This window comes from Rousettus aegyptiacus, unplaced genomic scaffold, assembly GCF_014176215.1.
Source record: "Rousettus aegyptiacus isolate mRouAeg1 unplaced genomic scaffold, mRouAeg1.p scaffold_m13_p_8, whole genome shotgun sequence".
Lineage (NCBI taxonomy): Eukaryota > Metazoa > Chordata > Mammalia > Chiroptera > Pteropodidae > Rousettus > Rousettus aegyptiacus.
The window spans coordinates 68,092,849-68,114,776 of record NW_023416311.1 but is presented as its reverse complement, the minus strand read 5'-3'; the positions used below and the strand labels follow the sequence as shown (position 1 = coordinate 68,114,776).

General features: G+C 41.7%; 1 protein-coding gene and 1 pseudogene across 5 annotated transcripts in view; both read left to right on the top strand.

Moving 5' to 3' along the window:
* Window positions 1-21,928, top strand: part of PDE8B (phosphodiesterase 8B) — a 289,225-nt gene that overhangs the window by 78,177 nt on the left and 189,120 nt on the right. Inside the window, exon 1 of one of the 5 annotated variants that reach the window (XM_016127762.2) lies at window positions 4,055-4,421. The exons of the other annotated variants lie outside the window; for them this stretch is intronic. Within the exon in view, the coding sequence (XP_015983248.1) occupies window positions 4,386-4,421 (36 nt within the window). The 5' untranslated portion in view covers window positions 4,055-4,385. Of the gene's footprint in view, window positions 1-4,054; window positions 4,422-21,928 lie in introns of those variants that run through there. 5 annotated transcript variants of the gene reach the window in all.
* Window positions 11,973-18,741, top strand: LOC107501527 (annotated as a pseudogene).

Below are 21,928 nucleotides of genomic sequence, written 5' to 3'. Positions count from 1 at the left end.
TGTTTGAAATACCTCTCTAACCAGGTAGATGTGTTGGAAGTGGTATAAGTATTAATGAAGAGTGGGAGAGGCTTGACTCACACTTAAAGGAATGAGTGGCAGCTACTTGACACCATGGTTTCTCCTCAGACACAAGTGCAAGGCTCTCATCATTAATGCTTGTGATCTCCTGCTGACAAATCATTATGAGATATTGTATTTATAATGCTGAGCTTCCCAGTTCACATTTAGTCTTTGCAAATGTGTAACTCCAGGCCACAGGGCTAGTGCTCGTCTCTGTGACAACTGCAGGTTTACTCTGAACTTTCTATTCCTCTCTCTTTTTGTCTTGAGGCATCCTGGGGGCAGGCATCCAGGCTGGAGAAAGTCTGGTTTAGAATTTCGTAGGAGGTATGTTTGGTTTCCTCTGAGTAGCTTTGGTTGATCCCATCTGAGATTTCAATATGATTAGGAAATATTGGGGCCAGGATCCTGAATCTACTCACAGATTAGAGTGAGGGAGGCCACAGGTGACACCAAGTGGCCTCTCAACGTCTGTCCATCTGTTGTCAGGACAGTTATGTGTCATTCGTGCATCCCTTTGGTTTGTGATAGAGATGGAAAAATTGAGATAATGTTATGTTAAAAGGATGGAAGTTTTATGCATGTATTGCCAGTGACATTGATGATCATGGAAGGTAAGCCAGGGACTCAATTTCTTCAGAAATTATCAAATACTGGTAGCACTTGATTGTTTTTGTCTTTCACACTGTGACAGTCATGCAAGTACCATCAACATCTTTGGTCTTCAAAGAAGAAAGATGAGTGATATGTTCAAAGGAACCTAAATGGCGCACCCTATTTGTTTAACCTCAGGAGTGGAACCAACGCCATGTTGTCAATAGATAAATCTTGCTTTTCTAGCTCCGAGTAGGTAGGTTTCTATTTCTTATAAGAAAACTACCTTCTTCCTCCCCATATCTCTGCTTGTTGGGTTACAGACCTGAAACAGAAGTCCCACCGCATGTCTGGGGCTACCAGAAAGCCAACAACCAACAGTTGCCGCCTTACTGCCTCTCATATTCCAAACAGGTAGACACATGAGGCTGTAGGCAAAGCTGTGAAATGAAGTTAGTTTTTGCTGCCTGTTGCCTTTCACCCTAGCAATGTCTACTCTTTTAAGTAAGCACTGTGTTAAGTTGCTCTTCAGGGAAGAAGAGAGTGTCTAATACAGAATCTTTCTTATGAAGGTTTTTAAGAGGCACAAAGAGTTACTGAAAATGTAAATATTTACAGCTTTTAAAGTTTAGGATAGAACAATGCTGATCCCATTAGGAAAAAAAAACACACTTTGAGGAAATTTCAAGCTCTGTAAAATCTGGGTCGGGGAGACATTATGGGCATGAGCAGGGGGTGAGGTAAACCCTAGTGCCTCTGAAATAAATCATGCCATGTTGGCTATGCCCGGCTCACCTATCTTGGTCCAGGGGGAGATGACAGGACCCCAGACAAGTTCTGTTTCATTCCTGGCAATTGGGGTGCTGAGGGAGGGGCAGGCCAGTGACATTAAAATGGAAGTGGTGACTGGTTGGTATGGAGAGCAAGGGAGGAGGAAAGTAGATAGCTATAGTTCAAATTTGGAGAGTTGTTAGCATTAACCACTAGGAATCAGATTTTTTTGTGAAATGTTAATGGACTCACACATAGAGATGTCCAGTAGGCCAGGGAGAGTGTGAGCAGGGCTTCGTTATACTATTTTTTTAAACCTCCCCAGCCCCTCCCCCCAGCTACACTGAGAACTCCGTGTGTTTGGTTTCTTTTCCCTTGTCCTGTTTTCTTCTCTTCCTTCTTTCCTTCCCTTTGCTTCAGTTCCCTTTCCTTCTCTTTCTTCCTTCTGTTTCTTCCCTTCTCCTTCCTCTTCCTTTTTCTCTCTCCTTTACTCCCTCTTTCTCTTCCTCTCTTTAAAAATCATATACCACTCCATAATCCCCTTCAAAGTATATAGCAGGAAATAAATATCCAATGAGTTGGGATTCATTTTGCTGTGTTATAACAGGAATGGAATAGAAAACTTTTAAACAGGCATCCAAAGACACCTAAAATCTAGCAAAAATCTGCAAACTCTCAGAACTCTGGCTCATAGTTTGAGGCGCGTCTGTTTCCATGCAGAATCTTGGGGACAGTAGACGACCTGCTGGTTGCACAGGCATGTACTGAGTGCAGATAGTCTCCTAGTACTTCTTGAGCAGCTCTTCTGGACAATCCCTACACAAAAGCAAACAATATGGCTCTTGTTTTTCTTTCATAGGTAATAAGAAAAGGGATTCAGAGGATTTGGTGCCTTTACCTTTCCTCATTGTCTCTGTTATTGTTTTTTTGTTTTTTGTTTTTTTAATTTTCCTTTCATGTTATTTACCTTTTTTTGAAAATATTTGTTTTTTGCTTGGGTCAGTTTACCCTGAATTTTTCAAACCTTCGATTTAACTGCTGGGTTATTTTTTGCCTGAGACTTTTGTTTGCTTTAGTCCCCACCAGGGCTCAAAGATCTTCTGATGTCTTTGCTGTTCTGCTTTTCCTTGTCTATAAGGACCTAAAGAGGTTGTGATTATGAAATAATGATAGATTATCTTGCTGATTTAAATGACCTTAGCTCTTCTACCTAATCCCCTTTTGTCTCACTTTTCTATCTGTGGCAGGAGGAAGTATATGAGTTTTTCTATTGTACATAAATTACCACAAATTCTGTGGCTTAAACAACACACGTTTCTTATCTCAGTTTCTGCGGGTCAGAAGTCTGGGCCTGGCTTTATTGGGGCTTCTGCATTAGCTAGGGTTGCAGTCTCATCTCAGGACTTGACTAAGGAAGGGTTCACTTTGAAACTCTCCTGGTTGTTGACAGGACATGGTTCCTTTCAGTTGGTTAGACTCAGGGCCTCCCTTTCAAACTGGCACTTGGCCAGCGGCACCATCATTTCCTTGCCGTATGGCCTCCTCAGTATGGCTGCTTACTTTATCAAAGCCGGCAAGAGAGAATCTAGCCAAATTGTAACATAGTCACTGAAGTGACGTCCCATCATCACCTTTGTCATACTTTATGGGTAGCAAGCAAGTCAGGAGTTCCCTAACACACAAGGGGAGGATTCCACAAAGGCATGAATACCAGGAGGTGAGGACAATTTGGGGGGCTTCTTAGAAAGAGTCTTTGCACACAGAGAGGTGTGCTTATGAGAGAAATATTTTGAGCTTCTTTAAAAAGCCTATAAAGGCTACATTCATACTACTCTCATGCCTTATTTATGTTTTTATAGATTATGAGTAACACAAAAATAATAATGTCTCTCTTTGTCTCTCTCCATGTCCTGAGAGCTAGGTTTTATTTCTAAAAATGACTTGTTTTCCTTTTCTACCATTAGCCTCTCTGGATGAGAAAGTCAGCAGGTAAAGATTGCAGTTGTTGATCTTGGTTTTGGCTGGACTGGCTCAGCCTCTGTAGGCAGCTGAGAAAGGAAAGGCTTTACAAATGCTCTCTAAGTCTGCAGGACCTGGCCTGCAGGAGCCAGGTATGGGGCAGGTGTGATAACCCGGAGCAAGATGCCTGGTTTATTTACAGCTCAGGCATTTAATTAGCTGTGATTTATTACTTTTTGAAAGTGCCTGAAAACTTTATATTATCTGCCAGACTTTTGATTCCAGATTGGGAGGAGGGCAAAAAGGGTAGCAGCACCTTTGGTTTATTCACATCTGACTCACATTGGTGAATTGTCCACACAATTAAGACCGAGGGAGAATTCATGGACACACACGTGTTGCTTATGTATTCATTTGAATACAAAAGTCCTCCTTTGCTTTGAGGAAGAACAATTTTTGTTATATATATTTATAGTGACTAATGTCCCTGACTTTAGAATCTCTTCAAAATAAAAGTGTGTATGAATTTGAGTTGAGGGATGAGGAAAATCTGATCCTTCAGTATTTTCTTGAAGGTGTAGGCACAAGGAGAGGAGAGTGGTGGGAAAGGGTGGGCATGGTGAGGAGGAAGCTCAGCTCCCAAATTTGGAGCCCCAAGAAAGGCTCCAGGTTCAGCAGCTGCAGCAAGACTTGAATTCTCCCTAGGGGCAGGCAGAGAGGCGCTGCCAAGAGTAGCTAAGGGAGTTGGGAGCCTTAATAAAGTCGGGGCTTCACACAGCGGGAGGGGCGTTAGGACCCAGGTACCTGCCGGCCTCAGGACCTGCCTTGGTAGTGAAGGCGAAAAGAGGCTCAGGCTCCCAGCCAGAGTCCTTCGGATTGAGTAGACCCTTCACGTGGCCGCCAGGCTTGCGGCGTGGGGTGCGGCAGCCCTGAGCCCCCTGTGCTGGGCCGCAGGGCGGCCGCCCCACTGCGGTGTTCAGTTGCCGCCCGCTGCCAGCATGGACCCGCCGCGCTGCCGGCCGAGCACCCGCCAGGTGAGCGCCCCAGTGTGGGGTCTGTGTGTGTGACTGTCACCCCTTTCCAGCTGGGCACCTGGGCGCCGGGGCGAGTTGGGCTGGGTGCACAGGGGCCACAGGCACGAGCCCAGAGCTGTCCCCGGGCCCCCTCAGGCACCCCCGCTGTAGGGAAGGTTCCCCCCCCCCCCCACCCCTTTCTTTTTGCAACTAGTCTCTAGATGTCCTGGTGCCCAACTCCCTTCTTCCATTCCAGGAGAAGGGAAGCACCTCAGACTGTTTGGTGTAACCACCAGGCTTAAAAACAAAAAATAGCAATCGCCCACCACCAGCCGCCCTTCGCTTCTGCGCTTCTGCACGGCGCTTTCCCGGCGTTAGCGCAGCTAGTGCGAGGTCGGGCCAGCCCCCCGGCTCCTGTTGCGTCCTGAGTTCCCACGCTTTCGGACCAGCCACGGTGCCCCAGCTTTCCTCCTCGTGCTTCCAGGGGCTGCGTAGCTGCCTCTCCTCCCGGGATACGAAACACCGCCAGCTCCAGACCCTGGCGAAGAGTGGGGTGTGCTCGGTATATAAAGCCTTAGTGCCCTCACTTCAGTTCTTGCAGCTCCGTGATTCGGGTGACCCACTCCCACCCGTGCGTGCAGCTCCCGGGACCGAGCTCGCTGGGCAGGCAGACCGAGTGTGAGGTTCAAACCACCTGCCTCCTGGGCGAGATAATATGTGGGTGTAAAGAAGACGGGTCTCATGCCTTGAGTCGAAGGAAAGTGCACATGAGAACTGTCTGTCGTGCAGGGAGGGGCGCTTCGTCCGAGGGAGAAGCTGCACAAGCAGCAGTTGCCACTGTGAACTCGGGGGCGTTCTCTCTTGGGCGGGCAGAGTGTCACCTAAGTGCGCTTAGTTACCAGGATCAAATAGACGCTTCCCTTGGACTGTAGCGGGAGGTGAGGCTTGCAGCATTCTTTATATAGGCTTGGCTAGGGGTCCTTAGCCTTTAGGAGGTTTCTATGTCTGCTCTCTAGCTGTGTCCATCCATTCTGCTTCCAGTTCAGTCTGATACCAATTTACCGTCTCCAGGTTGCCAACCCCAGAAAAATGTTGCTGACGAGTTGCTATGGGCGAGCTGCCAGTCGCTAGGGCTGCAAGACCACTGCATTAGAGCAGTGGGCGACTTTCTGCCCCCAACCTCTGCAGGCTGCCACCAGGCCAGGGCACTGGGGGGCGTTCCTGCTCTGACAGTAACAGATGCTTATGTTAGAACCTGAAGTTAAACACGTAGTGCTAATCTAGAAGAGAGACTTCCTCTAAACTGTGTGTTGGAAGACAATCAACAAAAACATTTACACAGAGCCCTGGGGCGAGGGGTGGGGGTAGGTAAGGGGCAGAGGACTCTCCCTCTAAGAGTTTATAATCTGCCGGCTGGCATTGCCAGTTCAGTTCGACCGCCCCTCTGACCTTGAATGAGCTATTTTAACTTTGCTTGGTTTTCCAAGAAGCAAAAATGGAAAAATGATGATTTACCAAAAGTGAAAACAGCATGCATTGGGAAGCCAGTTCCAGCCCTAATTGTACCACTAACGAGCTGTGAAACTTTGGGCAAGCCACACAACCTGTCTGGGCCTCAGCTGCCGCAAAAGACTGGAAAAGAATCTTTAATTCTGTGGTCCACTATAGCAGCAACTTGCTAAGCTTAGATTGCTTATGATTGTTCATCAGTTCTGTGTAGTCTAGATTGGACTGGTTCCACAGAGCACCCGTGAACTGAAGAGATAGTGGAATAGACCTGTGGGTGAATTGAATTTTAATTCTAGTCTGTTTATAGAGCTATACAAATCTTTCAGGTTTAAGGTCTGTGGAAATAAGCCTGGCTGGTTTAGTAAATACTTAGAATGCATTGGGAAGAACCTCAAATAGAAAGTCCTGTTTAAGTTAGAGTGTGGTTACATTTAAGGTTCTTTCTGTGAATTTGAAAGACCCTTGCCATAACCATGCTGCTATAGAAATGACTAGAAGAGGAGCCCCAGATTCATTCCTCAGTAGAAAAGGGCCAAGTGTGCTGTAAATCTTGTGGAGACACCTTAGGTTATACCTGATAAACAATTTATTTACATGGGAATGACCCTGTTAATAGTAACTTATCTGAAAAGCAGTTTATTTGTTTGGTAATGAAATGATAAAATTATTTCAGAATGCCTAATATTGCTAGAGTTTAGCACTGCATAAAAATCTATTGCTTTTTTTTAAATTTCAGGAGGAAAATAAGCAGGATGATTTAGTCTGTTTTCTTACTAGATAATTTGTTAAAGGGGATTTTTAAAATACAACACAAACTACAAGAAACCTTTTTTCGGGTTCCAGAGATGAATATTATCATCATTACCATAATGGTGAATATCTATTAAGCACTTACTGTATGCCAAGCATTATTCTACTCACTTTATGTACATAGTTTCATATAATTCTATTAGCACCTTCTGAAGGAAGTACTATTATTTTTTTCAGTTTTACAGGTGAGAGAACTGAAGCTTCTTGCCTGAGATCACATAGCCGGTAGGTGGTAGAGCTATTTGGGTTTATTTATAGTGACCCAAGCAATATGCAAGAGGGAGGACGAAGAGAGGGCAAGAAGTGCCTACCAAGTGTCAGTGCATGTAGGTTAATCTTTTATGAGTGGCAGTTTTCTTTTTCTATTTTTTTTAATTTTTATTTTTCAATTAAAGTTGACGTTCAATATTATTTCATATTAACTTCAGCTGAACAGCATAGTGATTAGACATTTACATTTATGAAGTGACCCCCCTGATTAGTCTAGTAGCCATGTGATACCGTACATAGTTATTACAGTATTATTGACTATATTTCCTATGTTGTACCTTATATCTCTGTGACTATTTTGTAACTACCAACTTGTACTTTTTAAAAATAAATTTATTTTAAGATATTTATTTTTAATTATAGTTGATATTCAATATTATATTAGTTTCAGGTTACAGCATAGTGGTTAGACATTTATATAACTTATGAAGTAACCCCATCCCCTGATTAGTCTAGTACCTACATGGCACTATACATAGTTATCATATTATTGACTATATTCCCTATGCTATACTTTACAGCCCCATGAGTACAAACTACCAATTTGTGCTTTTAAAAATTTATTTATTTTAATTAGTTTCAAGTATACAGTACATTGATTAGACATCTATATAGTTCGTAAAACGATGCCGCCAACTGCTCCCTCTCTTGACCCTCTGCTTAGCCAACTTATTAACGGTAACTACATTCCCTATGCTGTGTTCCCCATCCCCATGACCATCCACAGTTACTAATTGGTACTTCTTTAACCCTTCACCCCATTCTCCCAGCTCCCCAACCCCCCTCCCCTCCGTCTATCACCAAATTGTCCACTATATTTATGAGTCTGTTTTTGATTAGTTTGTTCTTTTTATTCCTTAGATTCCACATATAAGTGAAATCATATGGTATTTATCTTTATCTGGCTTAAATACCTTCTAGGTCCATCAACACAATATCTTTTCCCTTCCCCTTCATTTTAGTCTCTGTGTGTCTTTTAATCTGAAGTGAGTCTTTTGTGTTTTTATTCTTAAGGAAGTCCCTCCAACATTTCCTGTAATACTGGCTTAGTGGTGATAAATTCCTTTAGCTCATTTTTGTCTGGGAAGCTCTTTATCTGTCCTTCAACTCTAAATGATAGCTTTGCTGGATAAATTATTCTTGGTTGTAGATCCTGGGTCTTCATACTGTCAAATATTTTTTGTCAAGTCCTTCTGCATAGTTTCTTTTGAGAGATCAGCTGCTAGTCTCATGGGTTTTCCTTTATAAGTAATTATCTGTTTTTCTCTTGCTGCTTTTTAATATTCTATTTTTGTATTTAATCTTTGGCATTTTAATTATGATGTGTTTTGGTGTGGGCCTCTTTGGATCCATGATTTGGGGGATTCTCTGAGCTTCCTGGGGTTTTATGTCCATTTCCTTCACCAGGTTAGGGAAGTTTTCCATCATCATTTCTTCAAACAGCTGTTCAGCATCTTGATTTTCTTCACATACACCAATCAGATGGATATTTGGACACTTAATAGTGTTCCATATGCTCCTTAAATTATTTTTATAGCCTTAGCATCATTTTTATTGCCATTGTGATTGAGTGCCCTTGACTTTCCTGTCCTCTAGTTAGGGTATTTGATCCTTTTTTTAAAATTCACTTTGTTTATTCCATTTAATATACTTCTCATCTCAGATAATGTGTTCTTCATTTCAGATTGGTTCCTTTTTATAATTTCCATTTCCATTTTTATGTTTTTTTATCTGAAGTTCTCTACACTTGTTGAAGTTCTCTACACTTCCCAAAAGATCATTGAGCATTTTTATAACCAGTATTTTGAACTCTGCATCTATTAGATTACTTGACTCCATTATATCTGGATCTCTGTTCTGTTCTCTCATATGGTTTCTGCTTCTTTGTCTTCCCATTTTGGCTGCCATTCTGGGTCTGTTTCTATGTACTAAGCAAAGGTCCTAAGTCTTCCAGTCTGATTAGTGTGGATTTGTGAAGTAGGTGTCCAGTGGCACAGTCCTGAGATGGGTTCAGCTGCAAGCCAAACTTAGCACCAGCCTGTGCCCCTCCAGTACCACCTGTTAAGATTCAGCAAGCAATTCACAGATGCTATGCTTATAGTTGCCTCAAAAGGCCAAACCAGAAACAGAGACCAGCTGCTTCCAGTGTGTGAGTATAGGCTCTCCTCAGCAAGGAGCACCTGTCTTGCTGAGGATATGCCTGGATGTGGCTTGGATTGGACTGCGAGTTGGGGGAGGCGGGATTTCAGAAAATCTTCTGGGCGGAGTAACCTCTGTTATCCAGTTTGATGACGTTTAGTCTATGGTGGTGCTATGTTCAGTGTACTGTTATGGGGGACAACTCAACAGAGAACAATGGATACTGCCGGCATTTCTGTGCAGGGCGAGTCTTGCTTTGGCCTTCACTTGGACAACATCTCCCTGTAAGTCCCTGGGGTCCCCTGCATGCAGACGAATTGGCACTGGTGCTCAGAGCGAGCAGGTCTGTTACCGTGAAGATCCACTTGTGGATGCGGCCCATTTATGAGGCATCTGACGTTGCCTCAGCCGCTAAGACTGGGCAGCCCTGTGTCCTCACCTCATCCTACCTTCTGCTATTGCAGGATACTTTCTTCAATTTCTCCTTTGTTGTATGACTTGTTCATCAAGATTCCTGGCATTTTTTCCTTGCTGCTGTTCCTCGTTTTCATCACAACTTTGTTTTGGTCACCAGAGGGATGAATAGAGCCTCTATCATCTATGCCATTTTTTCTCTCTCTCAACTTGTACTTCTTAATCCCTTCACCTTTTTCACCCAGTCCCCCAACCTTTCTACTATCTGGCAATCACCAATTTGTTCTCTATATTTATGAGTCTGTTTCTGCTTTGAATGTTAGTTTATTTTGTTCCTTAGATTCCACATGTAAGTGAAATCTGATATTTATCTTTCTCTGTCTGACTCACTTCACTTAGCATAATGCCCTCCAGGTTCATCCATGTCATTGCAAATGGTGAGATTTCATTTTTTTTTTTTTTTATGGCTGAGTAATGTTACGTTGTATATATGTACCACAGCTTCTTTACCCAGTCATCTGTGGATGGGCACTTAGGTTGCTTCCATATCTTGGCTATTGTAAATAGTGCTGCAGTGAAGATAGGGGTGCACATATTTTTTCAAATTAGTGTTTGGGTTTTCTTTAGATAAATACCCAGAAGTAGAATTGCTGGGTCATAAGGTAGTTCTATTTTTAATTTTTAAGGAACCTCAATACTGTTTTCCATAGCAACTATACTAATTTTCAATCCCACCAACAGTAAATGAAGGTTCCCTTTTCTCCACATCCTCACCAATACTTATTTTTTGATTTATTGATGAAAGCCATTCTGACAGGTGTGAGATGATATCTCATTGTGGTTTTAATTTGCATTTCTCTGATATTTGTGATGTTGAGCATCTTTTCATATGTCTATTGATCATCCCTATTTCCTCTTTGGAGAAATGCCTGTTCAGGTCATCTGCCCATTTTTTAACTGGATTGTTTTTTCAGTGCTGAGTTGTATGAGTTCTTTATAAATTTTGGATATTAACCCCTTCAAATGTATCATAGTCAAATATTTTCTCCCGTTCAGTAAGGTGTCTTTTTGTTTTATCAGTGGTTTCCTTTCTTGTGCAAAACTTTCCTAGTTTGATATAATTCTGTTCATTTTTTTTCTTTTGTTTCCCTTGCTCGAGAAGATATATCAGAAAAAATATTACTAAGAGCAATGTTTGAGAATTTACTGCCTATGTTTCCTTCTAGGAGTGTTACAGTTTTGAGCCTTAAATTTAAGTCTTTAATCCATTTTGAGTTTTTTGTATATGGTGTAAGAAGGTGGTGCAGTTTTATTTTTTATTTTTTGGATGTATCTTTCCAGTTTTCCCAGCACCATTTATTGAATAGACTGTCTTTACTCCCTTGTATATTCTTGCCATCTTTGTCATAGATTAAATGACCATAGAGTCATTGATTTATTTCTGGGCTCTCTATTCTGTTCCATTGATCTATGTGTCTATTTTTATGCCAGTACCATGCTGTTTTGATTACTACAGCCTTGTATAGTTCGATATCAAGTAACGTGATACCTCTAACTTTGTTCTTCTTTCTCAAGATTGTCATGGCTATTAGGAGTTTTTTATGGTTCCATATAAATTTGAGGACTGTTTGTTCTAGTTCTGTGAAAAATACCATTGGTATTTTGATAGGAATTGCATTAAATCTATAGATTATTTGGGGGTAGAATGGACATTTTAACGATGTTAATTCTTCCTATTCATGATCACGGTGTATGGTTCCATTTAGTCGTATCTTCTTCAGTTTCTTCAATGACTTATAATTTTCTGAGTACAGGTCTTTTACCTCTTTGGTTAAATTTATTACTAGGTATTTTATTTGTTTTATGCAATTGTAAATTGGATAGCTTTATTAATTTCTCTTCCTGAAAGTCCGTTATTGAGAAATATTGTACACAAAGATTATTCTGCCCTGCAGGTAAATCTCTCAGATAAATAATGTGATTTCTGGCAATAACTGTCATCCTGTTACAGACCCCCTTTCTAATGGAAATTTCCCTTACAAAAAAGTAACTTCTATTCTGTTTTCAGAACTTTTGTGTCTACAGTTTCTTAAAAACAAAGATCAGCTCAAAATAATATCCTCATGCCATAGAGGCATATTTTGGGGTGGCATATCCTGCTATACTGAGGTATAGTCATTCTGTTTTTATTTGAGGAGGCCAATATGTTTCTGAAGCCACATTATGGATTATTGAACAAATTAAATGTGCTAATTTAGGTAAAGTGCTTGGTATGCATTGGGGGTTCAAAAATGGTGGCTGTTATTATTTGCAACTTCAGAAGCTCATGCAGCTCTTCAGACCCAGTGAGCTTGCCCCAGACCATGCGTCGGGGTGGCGGCGGGGCGGGGGGTGGGGCGGTGCGGCATGGACAACTCAGAGGCTCTGATACTTGAGCTCCCAGGGTTTCCATGGCATGCCTGGGAGGCATGTATGCCTTGTACGATGGTAATTGCATGACCGTTTTAAAATTCCAACAGCTCACACACATTAAAGTTATAGATTCACAATTATATTTCACAGCCAAAAAGAAACACAAGAGACTGTCCCCTGAAATAACTCCTTAAAATGATCATTCCCACTTCAGCTGACGCAACTAGGGTTGGCACTTAAAGTTATTTGAAAAGGCAACATTTCCATTTTTCTCGAAGATGGCACCAAAAGCAAAGAACGAAACCCCTGCCCCTCCCGAAGCTGAAGCCAAACAAAAGCTTTGAAGGCAAAGAAGGTAGTGCTGAAAGACACCCACGGCTACACAGAAAAAGAAATACACGTCACCCACCTTCCAAGGGCCCAAGATACTGCAGCTCTGAAGGCAGCCCAAATCTCCTCAGAAGAGCACCCCTGGAGAAACAAGCCAGGCCACTATGCCATCATTAAGTTCCCCCTTGATGCCGGGTCAGCCATGAAGAACATAGAAGACAACAATACACTCGTGTTCACTGTGGATGTCAAGGCCAACAAGCACCAGGTCAGACAGGCTGTGAAGAAGCTCTTTGACATTGACATGGTCAAGGTCAACACCCTGATCAGGCCTGATGAAGAAAAGAAGGCATGTGTCTAACAGGCTCCCGACTGTGATGCTTTGGATGTTGCCAGCAAAATCAGGATCATATAAACTGAGTCCAGCTGGATAATTCTAAATATAAAAACTTTTTTGCTATTAAAAAAAAGCAGCATTTCTGTTTTTTCTAAGATGTACCCTTTCCCATTGTAGTGACCCCAGAATTAGGGTATGTTTTACAATCAATGGCACCTGAGAGTTAGGCCTGGAACTTTTCCCATTTATCTGCCCAGGAATATGAGCACAGACTTACCTTCTTTTCTTAGTATCTTTTCCTAAGAAATAAGGAGTTAAGATAAGTATGGATTGCTCTATCCCTGGGTAGATTATCTATCTAGATTATTGTGAAACTAGATTCTTAGGACAAAGAGAGTTTGGAGTGTTCCTGTGGCCTTGGGCCTGTGGGACAGGAGCAACATAGAGGCCAGTAGGAAACCAAGGCAGTGGCTTCTCTGGGTCAGGCGAATCATACGCCTCATCTACAGCAACTCTGCATCCCTTATGTGGTGGAGGGAGGTGGAGACTGCATCGTGGGTAGTTGCTGGGCCTTCGCATAACACAGTAGATACTGTGCATACTGAAGGCCCTGTCCTGTTTCCTACAATAAAGCTTAGTAAAAGCATTGCTAAATAAAGCCAAGTGTGTCTTATGACTTGATTGCCAGTCTGTATCTGTGACCACTACTGCTGGTCGGGCAGCATCTTATAAATTCCCCTTGGACTGGCAGTGGTTGTGATGTACTTTGTCATCATCTGTGAATGCACCTATTCACCTGTAGCTTTTCATAGTTTCAACAAACTTGATATTTCAGTTGAAGTAGGTACATTGCTGATAATACATATGTTGAGTTTTATTCTGATTAAGATGACTCCAAAAAGGTTACACTGTGATTTGGCATTGACACAAAACATTGTTTACGTGGTTACATAGAGAGTCAAGGAAACAGAGCATGGGGTATAAATTTGATATTGATAAAACAAATATTTGTCTTTGGAGGAATGACACAAAATCAGTTTTGTTTGTCTTTTTGCAAAGTAGCGGCCAAGTGCTCTTAATAAAGAAAAGGTGCCCACCAGTACGTAAAGCTAGACTGATGTTTTGTTATTGAGATAATGTGCAAAAGGGTTACCTCCTCCGTGCCAGATGACTAAACTGAAAGCAGGAGAAATAATCTAATCCCTCAGGATATAGGAAAAAATTCAAAGCTTAGAGAGGCTAGTGAGACCAAGTTTTGACTCTTATTAGGCTATTATATCATAATTTAGTGGGCGTTTTTTCTTGCTAGTACATAAAGTGATGGTATTTTGTATAACCAATGGTGCCTTAGATTTGTTGGAATATGGCAAAAATAGCGAAAAGGAGACTGAAACCTAGATCTCTTGTCTCTCAAGCAGTGTGCTTTCTCCTCTCTACACCAAAATGCACATCCCCTTGACGCAGGTTTTCTGTGACCCCAGTATCCAGATTAGTGATGTAGGTCACTTGTGTGACTCAGAGAGTACATGCCGCCTCGGGAGTGAGGAGCCCAGGGTGCAAAATCTTAAGGGGCCCTCGAGTGCAGGGTCAGCATCTGAGAGTTAGTGCCGCATTAAATTTTGTGGCCTAGCTGTCTTGCTTGCCTTACCTCAGTCCCAGCCCTGGCTTTGATCGTTGAGTGTTCAAAGTTTTCCCTAGATGACTTAGAAACTTAAACTGAGGTATAACTGAATGAAGAAGCAATCACCTAACACACATGGCCAGCCAGTATCCTCCACTCTAAGTACTACTCCTCCTGAGCGAGATCTAGGGAGAGCATTCCTAAAAAATGGTTGAGACATTGCTAAGAAAGTGACCTAATACTTATATTAACACTATATCAGTTCTTCAACATTGTGTGTAGGTTAAAGTTAACCATGGCTGATTAAATAATAGGAAAACAAATGATTTTTCTAAGTTTTTAGGAACTGTTTTCTAGTTCCATTTAGTATTTTTAAAAAGGAAGTTTAAGACAATCTTCCTGACAACGGGATGGAATATAAAGAGGAAAATTAAATTGCTCAGGTAGATTTCACCAAACTCCCTGTTTTGAAAACTGCACAGAAGATCCTCTTAGTAACCTAGGAGTGCTTTAGAGCAGCAGTCCTCAACCTTTTTGGCACCAGGGACTTGTGTTCCTGTGGGAATCTAATGCCTGATGATCTGAGGTGGAGCTAGCGGTGATGCTCGCGCTGGGAAGTGGCTGCAAATACAGATGAAGCTTCACTGGCTTCCCTGCCGCTCAGCTCCTGCTGCGCAGCCCGGTTCTTAACAGGTCACAGACTGGTACCGGTCTGCAGCATAGGATTGGGGACCCCTGTTTTAGAAGACTGAGGAGTTCTAGATCCTATCCTGGCTGGTGATGGAATGATATTAGCAAGATTGAAATTAATATTGATAAAGGGTTTACTATGAGTGTCTTTGTCAAACAGCACACTGAACAGCATTTCTACCTGAAGAACATCATTTTACACTACACATTTTCATGTCTCAAAGAGGAAGAACTCAGTTTTATCCCAGAATAGCATTTTCAGAGGGACAGTAGCCACTGAAGTATTCTCACCACCTGTTTTTTATTGAGCAGGCTTTCCCACTTAAAGGAGGGCATTTTGAATCTTCCAATATGGCATGCGCTGGAGTTCTCAACAGCTGTGACTCATGTTGTATGAATGAATTCAGTCAGGCCAGATCCTGTGGCTGCAGGGATTGTACAATGGGAAAATAAACAGGAAGGTAGGATAAGATAGTGGAAGAAGTAGAGGGTAAGGCTCCTTGGAGAAGGGTAAGGCTCCTTGGAGAAGGGTAATGCACTGTGTCCCAACCCTTTTTCATCACAGCACACAGAGGACAATGGAAGTGTTATCTGGGATGGTGGAATGAGAAGACTAGGCTCTTCGTCTGCTCCAGGCCCTGCATGGGTGGCCTGAGGGCTGAGGGAATCAGTATCTTGTCCTACTGTGGCAGTTTGGACAGTATATTGGGGAGGAAGCCCTGATGGAAAGTGTGACCCTCAGAAGAGGGAGGGATGGGGAGAGCCCAGAGACCATTGTGTTATCCATCCCCACCACCTCAAACACCCAGGTGGCCTTTGCCTTAGCCTTTCTGTCCCTGCCTTTAGAGGCATATGCTTGGTCTGCAGGACTTTTCTCTGTATTCATTCAAAATCTGGAGGTCAGTGAGAGCTGTGAGCAGTGGAGGAGGATGCAGATGGCCAAGGATGATCACATCTCCCCTCTGTAGAAGGAACAGGTTTTCATTGTTCATACAACAGGTAGTTACTGAGCATCCAGCATGTGCCAGACAAAGTTCCTCTCCTCTTGGAGCTTACCTTCTAGAGATGGTAAAGAATGAAAGTGAGAGAAAGCAAGCAAGCAATATGTATCAGGGAGAAGATAAAGCAGGAAAGTGATAAAGACTCCCAAGGATGGGATGGAGAATGTTGCTTTATTAAGTAAGGTGATCAGAGAAGACTTCCCTGAGGAAGGCCTGAAAGAAGTGGGGAGTGAGCCAGGTGGATAGTTGGGAAGTGCATTTCAAATAGGAGGAATATCGCGTGAAAAGGCCCTGAAGGAGCGTGTCTGAATGACCAAGGTGCAGCAAGGAGGCCAGGGTGGCGGGAGAGCATGAACAAGGGAGGGCAGCAGAAGCTGAGGTCAGAGAAGTCATGGAGGGCCAGCTGCCGAGGGCCTTGTTGTCTGCTGTGAAGACTCTGAACCAGCTGTGTGTGATGGAATCTGAACTAAGTTGTAAGGATCACTCCGGCAGCTATATTGACAATACCCTGAGGGTTAAGTCAGGGTTAAACCATGGTCAAAATAAAGGTCTACCTCCCCCTGGAAACCATTTCTCATAACCAACTTGGAGTGGCCCTAATATAATTTTAAAGGGGAGAGGTGGTTTATTAGCTGAAAACTATTGCTCTAGCTAAGAGAACCATAATTCATGGAAGAATGAGAATGAATGGGATCATTGGTTGCAGAAATTTATCTGATAAATGGGATGATAGAGAAAAAAAAGAGAGAGAAGGTCATGATCCATGGTTTTGGTGCCAGTACTAGGTGTGGCTCTACCAAAAGCCAAGAGAAGGGAATTTTTTCACTAATATCTTCACAACTGGGGCATGATGGAGGTGCGCCTGTGATCCTCCTTTCACTTGTCCCTGACAGTGTCTGGTTTCAGTGACTGCTTTTACAGGTCTAAAAACTTTGTCCCCATCGCCACTTTGGGTCTCACATACGAACTGGCTGTCTGATCTGTTGGCTAGGGCCTTCTGTAGAATTAAAACAATTGCTAGTTTCTCGGTACATATTCTAGAACTTCAGTTGTTTAAAGATTAAAATAGGCCTAAGAATAATGATTAGTAAGGAATGATGACTTTTTTATTTTCTTGTGTCTGATGCTAAGGTGTATTAGTCTGCTTGGGCTCCATAACAAGATACCACGGGCCAGGTGACTTAAACAGTGTAACTGCTGGAAATTAAAATTGCGAAACCCTGTACATTTCTCTGTGAGAAATGTAATGCATATAGCCTTAGCTTGTGTGTGTGTATATATATATATATGTATGTGTATGTGTATGCATGTGTGTGTGTGTTCGTGTGTGTGTATAAATTTTTTAAAGGGCTTTTTAAGGGTTTTTATAACCTATAAAAGTTTGATGACTCCATGCCAGGAGAAAGCAAATGATTACTTAGCTATGCCAAGTGGGACTTCAGATTAGTAGTAAAAAGAAAGGAAATGTTGAAAGATTTGATATCCAAGAGGTAAAAGAAAAGAAGCATACAAAACTACATAATACATACAGAGATAAAACATGTCAAGTACATGACTTACATAGTAGTCACCTCCTAAACGATAGCCATTATTATTATTCTTAGCTGGTGTTCTGGAAATAATTTTATTTGCTTTGTACCTACACTGTACTGAATTCACACAGTCTTCCTTCCCCCACTCCCCAGGACACTACTTTCTAGAACTTTATTTTTTGTTTCTAAAAGATAGTGGACTTTTGTCTTCTTAAACAAACACTAAAAATACAAGTACTCTAATGAAATTTTTATACTTCTATTGGTGTGCATTTAAACATTGTTTACTTCTTTCTACAAGCACTCCCTCACCCCCATTCTTGTGTCTTAGAAAGGGTGAAGACCCTCGAAAACCTGTCCTTAGAAGTCCCCGACTTAGAGGGACATCCCTGAAATCCACCAGTTTGCAATTCTTATAAATTGCCGAATTATATTGCTTCATGACATTCCTTTGTATAATGAAATATTCAGATTTACGTACAAGTTATATAATGTTTCAGAAAATAAAACATCATAGGTGAAGTTTTTTCGTTTGTTTTTGGTCAGTGCTTTTGTTTTGTGATACTTTACGTACAGCAGTAGTTTTCAAAGTGTGACCTGGGATCAGTAGCATCAGCATCTTTTGGCAACTATTTAGAAATTCAAATTCTCAAGCCCTACAATTTGTGTTTTAGGCAATTCTAATTCATGCTAAAGTTTGACAGCTGCTGGTGTGGAGTACTTTGGAAAGTCTCCTATGTCGAACTTTGTTAGAAACCACATCATATGAGGTATGAAGAAGCAGTCAGTCATGCCCCCAGTTACTGTCGCCTTGGAGATGTTTCATGGTGTAACATGGGAAGTGCCATGCTGCTGAGCAACTGTCAAATTTTGAGAAGGAAGAGATTTTTTTTTGCCAGAAGCCTTCTAGAACACCTCTGTTCACAGCTCTGGTAGCCAAAGGCAGAGGATTAAGACATCAGAACCACAGAAGGTGCTAATGCAGGGCCTTCAGGCTGAGCTGTAGCCTTGAGGCACCTTTAGCTAGTTAAGAAGAAAAATCCCAGGGCTCAAAAGCTGCTTTTGAAACAGGTACCAAAAGACTGAATTTAGCAATCTGAACATGAAACAAGAAACTTATATCCCTGTGTAGACCAAACTGTAGAGAAGCCCAAGGAAGTCTTGGCAAACGGATGATTTCTTAGCCATACCGGGAAGGGAGTCGGGGTATGCTCTTTTTAATGTGGAGGACCTGAAAGCTGACATAACACACCTTCTTGCTCTGTGGTCATGTGGCCTTTCCTGTGTGTGTGTGCATGGGGAGGGAGGGAGGGAGGGAGGAAGGGAGGAGGAGAGAGAACCAAATGAGCAGGCAAGTGAGCTCTCATGTCTCTTCCTCTTCTTATAAGGACACCAGCCCTACTGCATTAGGACCTCACCCTTATGGTTTCATTTAACCTTAATAACCTTTGTGAAGGTCCTGTCTCCAAATGCAGACTTGTTGAGGGGTAGCGCTTCAATGTACAAATTTATAGAGGGGGATACAATTCAGTCCATAACAGTCATTCTTCTATTTCTGGGTGTTTGTATTTCAATACTGACCCTCATTCCTGGCTTCCTTTCTTAAATATGCAACCATGTTCATCTCAGTAAAATACAGTGTTACTGAAAATTTTCAATAGTTCTCAATGACTAAAGTTTCACCAAACTCCTAAGTCTGGCATTTGATTTCCTGGTCATAGCTTAATTTCTCAGCCTCGATAATGCTATTCTCTTCCCTCAAACCACACACCTTTTGAATAATCTACTTCATTGTCCTTTAAGCATTCAGTCGTATATTCCCAGTTCTAAGCCTTCTCTCACATTATTCTATATGGAATGTCCTCTTTTGCATTCAAATACTGCCCTTTCTTCCAAGTGCCATACTCCATCTCTTCAAAGACATCTTCTATATCACTTCCACCCACAGTGATCTTTCTCTCTCGGCTTGGATTGCATTTTCAGAGCAAGTGCTAACACACTTCTCTGTGTGTATGTGTTCCTGATGGAGCTGAGAGCCAGGGTTGAGGATTTTTCGTCTTCATGTTCCTCACAGTGCCTGGCACAGTGCTGGGTGCTCAAACAATGTGCCCATCGCATGATGGGTAGATGGGTGGGCGGATTGATGAAAAAGAATGATATTTCTTTGATATGTTTTTTGAGAATCTTTAATGTCATCTCTTCTGAGAAAATGTGCATAACCCTACCCAAGTCTCTATCACATCAACCTATTTTAAATCCCTGTATAACCTTCACCACTACCAGAGAATTTTATTATCTTTTTAATCTCCCATGATATTCTAAACTTTGTAGACATAAGAGACTGTTCATCTCTTGTTCCCCAGTTCCTAGTTAGTGTCTGATATATGGTTACCACTCAGTAAATATTTGCTGAACAAATGAATGAAAGGATGACTTTTGCATCATATAGTGTAATGAAATCTTTTGGAGTGGATAGTGCACCTAGAAAAGTGTGTGTGCAGTCAGAGGAGGGTGTGCTCAGAAACCTGAAACTTTTTTTTACTTACCCATGAGACATTTAGGAAATGTCACACTAATGTAGGAACGATTGTGCTTTGCTTTATATATTGTATATCTTAAGTTGGTGTGAATTAATAATTTGTTCACTGACTTAGAATACCCAAAACCTCAAAGTGCTTATTCATAAGAGTATTTATGCAGCTATACAGCCTACTATTTTTTTTTAAAAAAAAGCTAATATTTAATCATTTGGCAAACATAAATTTCTTTTGCAAGACAATGGATTTGTTTTTTTAATATAGATTTTCACGTGGGGAGTTTCCTTAAGGGGGGTAGAACCTTCAATAACTTCCACTACATATAGGAGAAATTTCAGGGTTTTCCATCTTCTATCTTCTTCTCTTTTCAATGTTGCCTCCCCTGCCTCAGGAGACACTGTCTTGTTATCTCAATTGCTGATTGTCTTCTGGATCCACCATGGTTAGTTCTGCTTCTGTGCCTTTGCTCCTGCTCTTCTGCTTGCTTGAAAAGTCTTCCTGATCGAGGTCTAGCTGACATGCCCCCTTCTTTAGCAAGCCTCTCTTGTCATGGCTACTATAAAACATTGACCATACCTCTCATTTTTGCTCATATGCCTTAACATTCATATCTTGAGTGCACTTTTTGATGGAACAGCATAACAGGCAGAGGGAAATGCTCCTAGTTAATAATGTTAGGTCTCCTGGAGAAACAGCAAGGACGTCGTGGCTGGAGCAGAGAGAATGAGGATGAGGGGAAGAGGCCTCAGAAAGTTTGGGCAGGGGCCACATCAGGTAGCGTGTTGAAGGCTCTTGTCAGGACTTCAACTTTTACTCTAGTCCCCAGAAGAGGCTGTGGAAAGGCTACACTGGACTCACTTTCTGTGAAAGGGAAGATGCTGGACTTGTCCTTGACCCCTGCATCCAAGTCTCTGGGATGGGATCAGGGAACCATTGTATGTCTGACAAATTCTTATGGTGATTTTGATGTGCAGTTAGGTTCAGGACCACTCTTTCAGTTTAAAAATTCCACTCTTCTAAATTAAAAATAATTTAATAAAAGGAAAAATTTCTTAGCACCTCTGAATGTTGGTGATTTAAAGACTGGAGATTATCTAAGAAATTGAGGCCCAGAGGTTAAGTACTTGCCTGAGGTTACACAGCTAGCTAGCTGTAAGAGGCAGCAGTAGGTTTCAGATTCACCCTTCTCACTCTGAATTCAATGAACCTTCCACAACCTTCCATTGTACCCAGCTACTTAATAAACTGTATCATTTCACTTATCAGGTGGTTAGATTTCCAATAAGTTCCACCATTAGGAGTGTAGTTTGAATCCAGAAACTCTGTAAGGTTGATTGGTTGATTAAATATTTGGTTATCTAAAGATCAATCAGAAAGCTGCTATTGCTTTAACCTTTACAGTTAAGAATCATTGAAAATGTATTAATCACATTTTCTGCTTCTTTAGAGGAATTCTGGAAGAGTCATACAATTTTAGAACAGAAAGGGACCTTAATTGTTCAGGATCTTGCAGTGCCTCTGGGTCATAATTCTGAAATAAGCTCTTATTTGATATCAGTATAAAACATATAAGCCACTCACCTGACCCTGGACATATCTTAGATTTAGTTTCTAAAGAAATTTCTGATTTAATTTGCTTTCTTTTGATTTGTTTCTTGGATATTGACTGTAACTAAATTTTTTCACCTAATTCAATTTTCTAATAATGTTGGTTTTTCTGGCCTTTTTCTGTAACTTGAGCCTAAATTTTATCTGCAATGTCTGAGCTTGTGGACTTTGCTGTCATCTTGGAGTGCCTTGAAATCGTGACATGGGAATCAGTACAGAAATCACTTTCATGAGCAAGAACTTACATGAGCAAGAATCCTGGTCAAGGGATGAGGCCTCAGAGCTAAGCTAGGGAATGATTTCAGTGAAACCAATTCT